Source organism: Puntigrus tetrazona, chromosome 23 (genome assembly GCF_018831695.1).
Source record: "Puntigrus tetrazona isolate hp1 chromosome 23, ASM1883169v1, whole genome shotgun sequence".
Lineage (NCBI taxonomy): Eukaryota > Metazoa > Chordata > Actinopteri > Cypriniformes > Cyprinidae > Puntigrus > Puntigrus tetrazona.
In genome coordinates this window covers 11787023-11799916 of record NC_056721.1, presented here as the reverse complement: position 1 = coordinate 11799916, position 12894 = coordinate 11787023, and the positions used below count along the sequence as shown (strand labels likewise).

The 12894-nt window shown below is 39.2% G+C and overlaps 2 protein-coding genes across 2 annotated transcripts in view; both read right to left on the bottom strand.

The window, feature by feature from the left end:
* emd (emerin (Emery-Dreifuss muscular dystrophy)) lies at window positions 1–3423 on the bottom strand. The gene is made up of 8 exons (XM_043225315.1): window positions 3305–3423; window positions 2613–2694; window positions 2291–2386; window positions 2135–2169; window positions 2021–2058; window positions 1312–1353; window positions 1161–1217; window positions 1–1064 (listed from the first exon to the last, which is right to left on the bottom strand). Exons 2-8 carry the CDS (start codon window positions 2692–2694, stop codon window positions 839–841), a joined length of 576 nt encoding a protein of 191 aa, XP_043081250.1. The 5' UTR covers window positions 3305–3423; the 3' UTR covers window positions 1–838.
* A 1760-nt stretch (window positions 3424–5183) lies between these two features.
* The window catches only part of flna (filamin A, alpha (actin binding protein 280)), a 32305-nt gene continuing 24594 nt past the window's right edge, over window positions 5184–12894 (bottom strand). The window contains exons 31-47 of the mRNA XM_043224287.1: window positions 12220–12306; window positions 11032–11131; window positions 10807–10947; window positions 10546–10674; window positions 10196–10369; window positions 9943–10104; window positions 9651–9854; window positions 9397–9549; window positions 9184–9306; window positions 8838–9104; window positions 8533–8670; window positions 8334–8449; window positions 7590–7722; window positions 7195–7371; window positions 6757–6975; window positions 6410–6613; window positions 5184–6317 (exon numbers count right to left, since the gene is read on the bottom strand). Coding sequence (XP_043080222.1) covers window positions 6133–6317; window positions 6410–6613; window positions 6757–6975; window positions 7195–7371; window positions 7590–7722; window positions 8334–8449; window positions 8533–8670; window positions 8838–9104; window positions 9184–9306; window positions 9397–9549; window positions 9651–9854; window positions 9943–10104; window positions 10196–10369; window positions 10546–10674; window positions 10807–10947; window positions 11032–11131; window positions 12220–12306 — 2712 coding nt within the window. The 3' untranslated portion in view covers window positions 5184–6132. The remainder of the gene's footprint in view (window positions 6318–6409; window positions 6614–6756; window positions 6976–7194; window positions 7372–7589; window positions 7723–8333; window positions 8450–8532; window positions 8671–8837; window positions 9105–9183; window positions 9307–9396; window positions 9550–9650; window positions 9855–9942; window positions 10105–10195; window positions 10370–10545; window positions 10675–10806; window positions 10948–11031; window positions 11132–12219; window positions 12307–12894) is intronic.

The following is a 12894-nucleotide window of genomic DNA, read 5'->3' as shown; positions in this document are numbered from 1 at the left end:
TCACAAATGTAACTTTATTAGATAACATTTCAAATCTTTTTAAAGACAGTACATTTTTTCAAGCAAACGTTGGGGATTTAAGAAGTTTTTGGGCATCTTTTTGCCTTCAATCATTTTGCAAAATGAGAAATGTTTTATTCATCTAAAATTCTTGTAAGAACAATACATATATAAACTTTGGTAGTGTTTACATGTCAGGGACAAGCAGCAGGAGGAAAGTAATGAAAGACATTTGTTTAATAAAACCCTTACCCTTCAGAATGTTCCACACTAGTAAGGCACTTTAAGTAATATTGTGAATTTAGTCTTCTCTGAAGGGGTTATTGCATTGTACCTAACAATAGCTTTTAACAGTAACTATTTTTCACAAATTAGCATACGCTTGTGTACTTCTTTGCTCGAATCTCTTTCATTTTATGTTCAGCACCACAGAATTTATTTTAAAAAGGGTTTAACACTGAAGACAGCAAATTGAAACGGTGTAACAAATAGTGCTACAGAATGGCACATGAACACAAGCCCTAAATACACGGCCACAGCAAAAGGATTTTACATACAACTCATGAGAAAATACGTTTTAAAGACACTTTAATGCCCCGATGATCCAAAAAAATCAGAATTTTCTTAAAATGGATATGGTCGTCCACATCTGTACCTATTTAATTATAAAAATGCACAAAGCAAGTATTTGGATAAAAATGTGCGCATTATGCACACGTTTACGACTTACTAAACCTCACGTTCTGTACTCAGAATATTATTAGCTCTTATTCCAGGCTATGTTTTTGGCTGTTCTTGTACTGAATCAGTTTAGTTTGGGGCTGATGAACATGCTCCTCTACTGGAGGTTTTTAAAGGGGGTCTCCTCTGCAGGCTCCATACATGTGTACACATAATAAAGAAACACAGCAATGATTAGAAACACCAAGACACGGAGCCAGCCCGGCACACCTCCAGATTTGCTGGTCTCTGGACTGGACTGAACGTGCTGAACGGATCTGGAGACGGATGGGCCTGGCCGAGAAGAACTCTGATAGGACAAGCGAGTTGGGCTGATAATGGGCCTTCAACACAGACAGGAAGGACATGTCATTTGTTTTTTTGAAGTGTATCACACAATTAGGAACATAATTTAAATGTATACTGTTGTTAAAACTCACTCATTGTTATAGCCTTTGTCTTCATCTCGGTAATCGGTCACCTTTGACCTCCGTATGCTGTGGAGATGCCATCTATCCAGTTAGCATTTAGGTGGAAACAAATTTTAAGGTAAAAAAAAAATGAGATGAAAAGGGAAGAACTGAATCTCACTCATGGGAAAAGTCGGTTTCGGTGACCCTTGACCTCCTTGTGCTGGGGAGAGATCACATTTATATACAATTATTGTAAGCACGTTGATATTGTGATTTCAGATCACTGTTTAACATCAGTGTATGTTCTTTGTCAAAATGTTGAAAATACTTTGTTAATTTAAAAATACAAAAACAGAATGTGGAATAGGTTTTTTTTATCCTTTGACAGACACAGTATTTCTACTTGTTTTAAGCGTAAACTTAATTTTTCATGATTTGAGAATGTTCAGATTATTTGTATTTGTTTTTTGCAATTTTGCAAAAAAAAAAAAAAAAAAAAAAGGTCCTTTTAGACACGCACTTAATTCCTTTGCTAACTAGCTTGTTTTCTTTTTAAAAATACAATAAAATAACACTAGCTTTTATAATCTTTTTTGTATTGTATGTTTTTTTTACTATATAATATAATAAACTGTGTGCTGTGTTTAAGTTAACGGACGTGTTATTGCTCTTTTGCTGATTTGGATTGCTTCTATTGTCCTCATTTGTGAATCGCTTTGGGTAAATGTCTCTGCTAAAAGACTAAATGTAAATGTAAGACTTTCAGCTCTGATTCAAGACCTTATTAATGTCTTATATAGTGGAAGAACAAATGAAGACGTTGTAAACCCCGCAGAAACCCAGTCAAGAAACCCAGTCACAGTCAAGAAAATGAATAAGATACTTACACATCACCTGATCCATCGTACATGTTCAGTTGTGGCTGCTAAAAAAAAAAAAATTGCTATTAACAAACTACATGATATAACAGCAGATACCTTTCAAGAACAATTTTTACTTACGGACTGATGATAGGTAATATATTCCACTTCCTCCTCTATAAAAAAAAAAGCAAATTTTGCAAGTGTAATTATACACCTTAAATAGGCATAATGTCAAAGCATTTCTCTCTCTTTTTTTTTTTTTTTTTTTTTTTTTTTTTAAAAGAAAAGCCTTACGTTCTTCTCGGTAGTATGTCTTGTCAGACGAGGAAGGTTTAGCTTTTTTGGTCATGGCTTCATTCAGCTTCTTTTCATAGAGCTTTCGTGTGGATCCTGCAAAAACAAAACCGCCACTAAATCGCAGCACAACTTTCGCCAAAATCACCGACAAACAGGCTTTTCTGAGCTAGTGCTAAATGATTATTCAATGAATAACAAAAAAATCTATTCTTTTAAATTAAAAAAATGTTACATACTTTTTAATATTTATATACGTTTTTTTTAAAAGACTACCATGTTACAACTTACTCTAAAACACTAAAAGCTTATTCTCACGTACCTACTATGGGTCCATGTTTAATGCCATATTCATCCAGCAGCTGAATGATCTCCTGATCAGATTTTCCACTTAATGAAGACATCTGCAACAACAGGATTTATGCAAATTGAAGGTTTAAGATTTAAAACTGTGATGATGACTCATAATAATATTCTAGCAGGTAGGCAAGTTAACTAACCTAGGCCTACTGGTCGACTGAGAAACTTAATGTAAAGCAAGATTATTTTTTTATCTCTAAAGAGAGAGTGAAATAAGTAAATTAGTCTATCACATAGAGATATAACAGCCACCACAGCACAAGAATACACAAAGGTACAGTGTCAGGCTGCTAGAAGATCTGGGGCACAAAGTCAGACATGTGCAGCCTGAAATAATTGTAAACTCTGGACAAAAGACACGTCCTCCGCAAAAGACAAGCGAACGACTTCATCTTCTGCCAGATTAAAACAAAAACACTTGGGTGAAAAGGCCCCCAAAAGCGTTTTCAGGAGAAAAAAACGTGAATAGAAAGGCTTTTTTTTTGATCGAGCTAGCCAAAGCGAAACCACCGAAACGACTTCAACAGCGCATTTAGCAAGACTCGTGCTAGAAGAGTGCGCAGCAGTACTGCAATAACAATCGTTTCGTGTCTTTTGTCGACTACGCGGACATTATTTTTGTTTAAAAATAAAAAACTGTCATAATTGAATTACCTTAAACGATCCCAGGACGTTAAAAAGGCGCTTTTCTGAGCTGGGCGTGTCACGCTGGAGGAGGAGACGCGCATCACTTCCTGACGCCTCGCGGAGGCTGGGCGTGGTCAGAGCGTCGACTCTCCTTTTTCGTTCTTTCTTTCTCTTTTTTATTTTTATTTTTTCATTTTTATTTTATTTTATTAATATTATAACTCACTGAAAGCAAAATGTTGTGCAACGTGACAAAATCGGTGCCGTTTACAACAATATAGCTTAATGTTGCCTTTATGTTTTAATTTAAAAATATCTCTAAACTCTAAATACAGTCAGGAGGAAAGCAAGAACTACGTTATTGTATAATATATATATATATATATATATATATATATATATATATATATATATATATATATATATATATATATATATATATATATATATATTCTTTTTATATATTTTAATTTTATTTTTTTAAGCAGAAAAGGCTCCAAAGACTGCTTTTACATTGATACAGAAGATTTCCATTTCAATCACATACCTTCTATTCATCAAAGAATTGTGAAAAATACGTGCGACACAAAAAATATATTAAAAAAATGAAGTGGCAGAACAACCTTGATAATGCTTTTTCCTCGAATGCCTGTGACTGTATGCTTTCTGAAGCATTGCGTGACACTGAAGGTAAGTAGGCTGTGGCTGTTAAAAAAAATCACCTTTGCCATCACAGGATTAAATTACGTTTTAAAATAACAATATATAAAAAAAAAACCTAAAATTGTAACTGTACTGAATCCTTAATTTAAAATGTACATTTTCCAAATACATACGGTTCTTTTTGAAGCTTGAACTTTTCGCTCCAGTCACAATTTCATGAAAATGAAATTAACATAAAAAATAAATAAAAAAATGAAATCAGACGAGATTTCCTCGAGGAAAAAGTTACCTACCGTTACTGTCTAAGAACGACAGTGATGATTAGAGACACAGATGAGGAGGAGGAGGACAGCTGTAATTGTTGGTTGATCTGCAGTGCGCGTTTCTACCACCGTGGAGCGACATTGCAACTAATGGAGGACCTGGGCTTCTCAGGAGACAGAAAACCCGGACTGTTTGTTTTCGCGTTGTCATGGACAGACAGCTAAAACGTGATTCACCGTTACGCTTCTCTGAAAGGAAGCTCTTTCCTTTTGTACAAACTAAACAGCCTAAGCTACCTGTGTAGATTAGCCTTAGGCGTGGAAAGACGCTCAAATTGTCTGAGGCTTTTATTCTAATCAGTATAAAAGGAAATGTGAAGTCTGTCCCAAGGTGGTCAAAAGTTGTTTAACAGGGGCCTCACAAGGAGGGGCCTGCAGCAACGAACAGATCCAGGGCCCTGGAAACCATAGTTACCACACTGGACCGTCATGCCTTATATGGACAGAGTACAGCTGTTTATGTATAGTATCTTGACTCAGCTGCATGCCAGCCTTGGGTGTCAACCTGATTTAGCCTTACTCAAGATTATCAGGAGCCACAACTGATTTGATGAATCAGAAACTAAGCAATTACAGCAGCATTAAATTAGCACCAGTGTATGCATTTAGTAGTGCATTTAGTTTATTTTTACATTGACAAACAATTGTAGCAGTTTTTTTTTTCTTCGCATTGTAGCTTTTATCAGAGTCAAATGGCTTATTCTAGGAGGGAAAAAAAAGGTTAAGACTTGAATTTGGCATTATTGTAATTGGATTAGATTTCTACAGCACATTAAAAAAAAAAATAAAAAAAAAATAACACCAGTATTTTATAAAAGAATAGGCAATTTTGATTTCATGGTAAGGCAATCTTAGATCAGTTAATCAATTTTACTTCAACTCTATACACGCACACGAAAATGAAAACAGTCGCACACGGGTTGACAGAAAAATAGTTAAGACAACTTTATTGTGTAACAAAATACTGCAAGTCAAAAATTTTTAGACAACTAATTTGTTTTTTTTTTTTTTTCATTTTGGAATACTGATTAAACATTAACATTGGAGAACAAAGGGCTAAAGAGCTGACAAAGTGAGCGCAAATAAGTGACGTTTTGTCAAATGTTACAACTTCCAAGTGCGTTTTACATAACCAACAATAAACTCAAGCAGTATGCATCAGAAATCTCCCTTTCGTTACAACCTTCAGCCAAATGACATGGTCCGCATCATCTTTATTCTGCCATGTAACTTCCCTTTGATTTCTAAATCACTTTGCGGCACACAATCTTGGCTTTAAATGGCACCCAAATTCCATTTTCTAAAACGTCTTCATGGTCAAACGGAAGCAACATGCAGCTCTGCAGACTGAAAAATATTCAAAACACTCAGACAGAAGGTCAGACCCACAGAGCTTCGGCACCAGTGTTAATTCAGTCTACGTGATAGTCTATGGTTAAGCGCCTCTTCACCCAATGGCAAGTAAAATTAAGAATGTGTTAAACAAGCGGCTGAATCACATCTGTATTTCTCCTGCTACTAACAACGTACGGCAACTCTGTACAGTTATGACTGGAACAGCAGTCTCCTAAACCAGGCAAAAACATACTAGCAGCTACTCTGTGTTAGAGACTAGATCAGTAACAAACCAAACACGGAGCAAAAGCCACCAGGACCCTAGGATTTAAAGGATTACTGAGTGCAGCAAATGTAACAGGATCCAAAAATGACTGGCATACAGTGACAAGGTGCTTCTTTGACATCCCTCTCTTGCTTGAAAGCTGAATAGTGGTGCAGGAAGATACTGGATGAGAGGATCATTAAAAAAAGAAGGACAAGAGAGTTTTCAGTGTTCTTGTATTTGATGCTGGAGGTTTGGGCGGAGGGCAGTTAAACAGTGATGCGATACGGGCTCCCGGGGATGTGTTCGTCGCCCCATTTCACCACCAGGATGTACTCTCCTTTCTCCTTCAGCTGGTAGGACACGTTATAGAGACGGTTTCCCAAGTGTTTCACCAAGATCTCCTCACATGGCACTTTGGGTCCATCCACTCCAACCAGGAGCATGTTCCTCCCTGTTGGAAATAGTGTCGAATGTTTGCAATTAAACTGACTAAAATGGCCAAAGGTTCAGTTTCAAGGTACTCAATTTCTAGGTAATTTATACCTGCTTTACTACAGTCCACACTGAAAGTGTTCTTCTGTCCTATGAAGCCTTTGTTGAGTCCAAGACCCTTGGCAACCACGCGGCTGGCGTCGGAGCTGCCCCAGCCTGGCGCTGCCTGCTGGCTGGTCGTCACGCTGCGAGTCACAGGATCAACTAGTACTGATGAAGTCTCATGCATGCTGTGGCTATTGACCAATCGGGAACCTGCACATTTGACATTACACACAACCACCAATAATTAGGTACCATGATAGAACAATGAAATTGACAAAAAAAGCAAAAAACAGTTAGTAGTTAAAAGTACCAAGATAAAACACTATATAACTGAACCACTTTCTTTCCCATACCTGTAATTTTAGCTTTGAACGGGCTGCCAACAATATGGTACGGTCCACCGTATTTGATAGAAATTAGGTAGTTTCCAGGTGCCATAGGTGTGTAGGTGACCTTGTAGCCCTCTGGGCATTCCTGACAGTCCATCTTTACCTTGGAGGGCCCATCAATGGTCACTGCCAAAGCTCCTGGGCCGGCTGAACTCGTGTTCACAATGAACTCGCATGGAGATCCTGAGAAGTTGGTGGTGAATGGTCAGTTAAGTTCAGCTGCACACTTTGACAACTATAAAATATCACGCTACACATCAGGGGTCGTCAAACTTGATCCTGGAGGGCCAGTGTCCTGCAGAGTTGAGCTCCAACTTGCCTCTAAGCTCTGCAGGGACACCGGCCCTGCAGGAATGAACTTGGTGACCCCTGCTATACATGATATCTAAAAGTGCACTGTACCAGTGGTGCCTCCTTCCAGACCAGCTCCGTAAGCAGACACCATTCCTGGGTCTCCAGCCTGGCCAGTTTCACCAACACGGATCTTGAAGGGGCTTCCAGGGATGTGAGAACCGTTGAATTTCACATCTATCAGGTACAGGCCATTCTCCCTGGGGATGAATCTCACAGCATACTTATCTGTGAGGAAAGCAGTTGAAAATAAATTTGAAATACTTTGGCTCATTTTGGCACCAACATTATAACTGGTAGCTTGTGAAATTCAAGTAACCGCTTCAAAAGGGAGGTAAATGTTCATTTATTCTGGATGCTTTATTTCCAAAAATAATGTAAATGGTTCAATAGGTTTAAGTGAAAGCATACAATGCGAAACAGTCAAACCTTTAACCTATCGTTACCTTCATCGATCTCTGTAACACAGCACTCTTCAAGTGCTCCAGATGGGCTGTGAACTTTGGCATCGATGACTCCCTTCGCTCCATTTAGGCTCACAGCAAAAGAGGCCGGCTGGTTCACCTTTAATCCGGACTCCTGCATTAACATGACACTGCCACACTCAACCAAGGATCAAAAACTGCTAAAGTCTGACACTGCAAACATGTGACCGCCTAATACGACCCTCCACATTTCTTACCATCAGGCTAACAGGGTTAAAGAGAGGCTTTGAGAGACCAAGAAATAAAAACCCTCCAACCCCAGCAATACAAGAGAGGAAATAGTTCAAGTCAGTCAAGAACAGAGACAAACAAGCCTCTTTTGCCCTCTTTAACCCTTTAGCCTATCATTTCCATGTTGGGAGCCTTTAGGACAAGGCACGAGAAATACAAACAGTCCTTCAGTATCCCAGAAACCCTACCACAGCCCATGAACACAGCAGCAACCAATAACTCATATGCAACATATGCAATATTTTGACATTAGATCTACTTATGCAGTTATCAAAAGTGTGCATGTATGTGAGAACTTGTGTTGCACTATGACATTTTCCTCTCCTTTACTCTATTTGTGAAAGTACAATGACAAAGCTAAGTTTGATTTGTGTAATGTGAAGTAATGTTTTCACTGTCATTGTAGCTGCTGTGCCAAGGGTTGACTTGGAGCTTCTTTGGGTGGACAAATGTCTGTCTTTCTCGAAGCCTCACCTGAAGACTGGCAACAGTGAGACGGCGGGCGTCATCAGATGGTGAAGCCACAGGCACCACAAATGGACTGTCAGGGATGTGCTCATCATTGAATCTGATGGATACTTCATAATCACCTAAAATGAATGGAGAGCAGTTAGGTTATGTGTGTTCAAGCTCCCATAAGAAAAACAGGGAAAATCCAGAACAAAAGCCTCACCAGGCTCCTGGACAATGTATGAGACACCGCTGGATCCATCCTTGCGGTCTTCAAAAGCAATCTCTGCCTTGCTGGGTCCCTCGACCGCAATAGACAGACCACCAGCTCCTGCTTCACGGGTCCAAATGCTGAACTCAGCTGCACAAACGAAGCATTAAGTTCACTATCTCTGTTCTGCAAATTTATTTGTGGGTGGTGAAATATTATAAAGAAGTTTGATTTGAAAGTGCACACACAATTGTGCCAAAATTTGACTGTTAAAATTAATTTTAAAGAATATTTAAAGAAAAACCAACACCTCATACCTGGTACACCCGCTTCTGCTCTCTCCAACCCTGGTCCTCCTGCACGGACCTTATGGGCTCCTCCCTCTCCGAGGGGACCCACAGTGAACTGAAAGGGGGATCCGGGGACATGCTGACCTTGATACTTCACACTAACTGTGTGCACACCCATCTCTGTGGGCACGAAGCGAATGCAGTACGTGTTGTTTTCTCCCTCCATGATCTCAGCCTTGTGTACTTTGCCAGATGGGCTGGTCACTTGAGCAGTCATGTCTGCGATGCTGATCTCTGTGGATCAAAAAGTGCGTTGAAGGAGGGAATTGTTTATGATTGATTGATTATGTTAATATTTTTCCACAAGTTGTACCAGGGATCTTTAGGCTTAGGTCACACTGGCTGCCAACATTGGCCACAGAGGCAGCTCTTCTTCTGCGGGTGATGCTCTCCTTCATCCGACCCTCTCCTGTCACTTTGACGGTAAAAGCACTTCCTGTTGGAGAAGCATAATGAGTGAAGTTAAACAGTTCAATAAATGAGTAACTAAAACTGCCATTTAAGTTACAGCACTGCTAGTAACTACCTGGAACATGCTGGTCTGCAAATTTGATGTTAATAATGTAATTTCCTGGTTCTGTGGGGCAATAAGTGACTTTGCAGGTGCCATCTTCCTGATCTTCAGTGTTGATATCTACTTTACTGGGTCCCTCAATAGACAAACTGAGCCCTCCATATCCTTAAAAAAACCAAAAAAAAACAATTAAAAACTGAACACATTTATAAATACTTATAATTGGTATCCAATACGAAAATGTTGAATGTTTTAATATCAATTACCTGCATCTCTGGTGTCAATGATAAAGTCTGCAGGCTCAAAGGTGCGAGCTTCACTCAGCCCTTGACCAGTTACACGCACACGGCTGGCATCACCAATCTCTGATTGGTTGATCATGACTGAGATGGGGCTATTAGGAATATGACGGCCATTTTTCTTGATGTTCACAAAATGCTCTCCAATTTCCTTGGGCACAAAGGAAATGCCTTAAGAGAAAAACAACAGAATTAGATGCAATTAATACAACTGAAGACTTAATATGAGGAAAAGAATGTGCGGTCAATTGCAGCTTACCCACGTGACCATTCCTGAGCATCTTGAGCAGACATGGCTCCTCTCGGCCAGAGGGGGTGGTAAGAGACGCTGTCAGCTGGCTGAGGTCCAGCTCGCCGATGTCTAGTGGGATATCAGCCGCTGAGCCCACCTTCAGATGAGACATGCGCATTGAGTCATCACCTGCGGACACAGACAGATTTGATGACTTCACTTGAAACAATGGACATGAACTTTTTTTGGTTTCCAAATATCATAGCAGCACTTGTGGCACCTGTGATCTTGGCCATGAAAGGGCTGCCAGGAATGTGCTTGTCGTTGTACTTGACAATGATGTTGTAGTCTCCGGGAAGAACAGGGAGGTAAGAGACAGTACAGGTACCGTCCTGATTATCTGTGCAGCTGATATCTGCCTTCGACGGACCCTCGATGGCCAGAGAAAGACCACCTAATGAACACACGAGGAATATCATAACCAGTTTTTTTCATTTTGGGCTGTTCAAATGACAGAATTTAAGGTTGTCTGTTAAAAATCATAAGAAAACGGAGAAACATTAATAAATAGGATTAATAAAATAAGCAATAAAATGAAAGCTGAATTGGTCAATATGTGAGCAGCTATACCCTCTCCGGCATCCTTGGTGTTGACGGTGAAGACTGCAGGTTTATTAACCATGCCATGAATTAGACCAGGACCATAGGCTGTCACATGGCCACTGTTGACATAATCCACATAGAACTGCAGTGGACTTCCTAAAATGCAAGAGGATTTAGTAATTTAGCAATTAATATACCGATTACCCCGACACATGTATTTCGCTCTTGTAAAAGCTCTTTGTATAGTCACGTTTTTTTTTTTTTTTAACCAGTCACAGATTCTTTAACCTGGGATGTGTATTCCGTCGTATTTGATGTCCATCTCATGCAGGCCAGCCTCAGTCGGGGCGTATTTTACGGTGACTGTGCCGTCCTTGTTATCAGTAATATCAGGCTTGGCCACTTTTCCAGAAGGCATTCTTACATCACCTGTAAGGCGTGGGGTACAGATAAGAATCTTCTTGTAGAAATCAGGACACTTCTACTATTGGACAGATTTGTAGAGTAGAATACCTGTAATTTCTCCTTTCTGGATGGTGAAAGGAATGACCAAGTCGAAGGGTCTCAGACCAGCTACGTCCAATCCGTTCATGCCCAACTGCCTGTCTGTAGCCTGTGAGGAAGTAGAAGAGAATCAGACCGATCAAAACTATTTCCACACTGAACTAAGACTGCCATTAGAACATGAAGATCTAAGGTGTTTTTCTCTGAGGCTTATGTCACATAATCGGAATTAGCTTACTAAAAAAATAAATAAAAAAAATTATTCCACTCGTTTAATTTACTAGGTCATAAGCCTATTCAAGATAAATGATCAACAACAGACAAAGAATAATATTAAACTCCCATAGAATTATGGCTGATGCCCACATATACCACAGTTAAAAGATTTGGGGTGTATAAGACTCTGAAATGCTTAAGTAGTCTTTTTTTAAAAGCATTTAACTGAATTGATCTTCAGAAATAATTCTAATTTGATTTGATTATCAAGAAATATTTCTAATATGATCCATGCAATGTGGTGTTGCTTAATGTGTGTGTGTAAACTGTGATACACTTTCAGTTTCTTTGATGAATAGAGAGTTTTGTTTAATAAATTAATCTTTGTGACCCCAAACATTAACGGTAGTGTGTATCGATTTTGTATCACGAATGAAGATGCAGCGCACACAGCAGACATGACAACAGGACCCTTAAAACAAAAAAAATGATAATGGAGATGAGGATGACGAGGATGATGATGCAGCCACCAACACTGTGAAAGAATGACATTCTAATGAGAGATCGCAGGATCAGTCAGTGATTGACCAATCTGGAGAAGGGGTGGAGAAAGAGCCAAGCAGACAAGTGACAATGTGACCAACGATGATGTACAACACAAAAACAACATCTAAATGCCCACACAAAAGACAATGAAAGTGTCGAACACATAGCTCAAGCTCAGCAACAACTAGCCATTTTGTTCAAATGTGTGATTCCCCACATTTAGCGGTTTCCAAAATGGCTGTCATTCTATGAATCAAGAAAAATGTATTTAAGAGTCATAAAGGCAGAATCATTGGAAATGAGGTGAAAAACCCTAAACCTGGGAGGAAGAGAAAAACAGGAGGGTGAAATAAGGAAGGACATAGGACCAACTGGGGACTCGTCAGTAGCAGAGCAGGAAATGGAGACGGGGAGGAAAGAGGGGCGTGTCAGTACCCATGGCTGGCCCATGTTGGGCGCGTAGGCGTACTGCAGGTTCTGGCTCTGCTGCATTAGTTGGTCTGGAGAGTCACCTTCCAAAGCCTGAGACAGGGCAACAGAATCAAAGATGAAATCCCTTCAATAACAACAACGTCTCTGATTCAAAGTCGCTCAACCAGAAGCTACTTTAAGAAATCCAGATTTTTGTAAAACAACAGTTCATCCTAAATTTAAAAAAAAATAAATAAAATAATTTGCGTCAGCAAAAGGTGGTTAAACCGTAAACTTGCATTTTAGAGAGAGAAAACTAAAAATTAACTTATTTATAATGCTACAAAATACACACACAACTCCAGTACGCTTCAGTTCTCACAAAAGAAATGCTGAGAAAATCCAGAAAAGTGCTAAAAATCCAGAAAGAGTGCTAGTTTGATTATACAATACAGTCATCACTCCAGTAAGGACTCACTTACAGCAACTTCCTCTGAGACCAAAATTATCATCATTAATAGAGCCAAGACTTTTCAATCCATGATCAAACTCAGACATTTAGGTTATTCTGACTTAATGCTGTACCATTTCTATTTGATTAGACTTATGGTTTTCCTTAAAACTGATTATGATTAAGTCTTTCAAAAATTCCATAAATCTACATTGACACCAACTGTCAAGAATTCAAATTCAAACAGC

Excerpts from the sequence above, each read along its gene's own strand:
- emd (XM_043225315.1), bottom strand. The coding sequence starts at position 2,694 with ATGTCTTCATTAAGTGGAAAATCTGATCAGGAGATCATTCAGCTGCTG. Across the intron at positions 2,387-2,612 it reads TAAACATGGACCCATAGTAG|GATCCACACGAAAGCTCTAT; the intron begins GTACGTGAGAAT and ends TTGTTTTTGCAG. Across the intron at positions 2,170-2,290 it reads GACATACTACCGAGAAGAAC|AGGAGGAAGTGGAATATATT; the intron begins GTAAGGCTTTTC and ends TTTTTTTTATAG.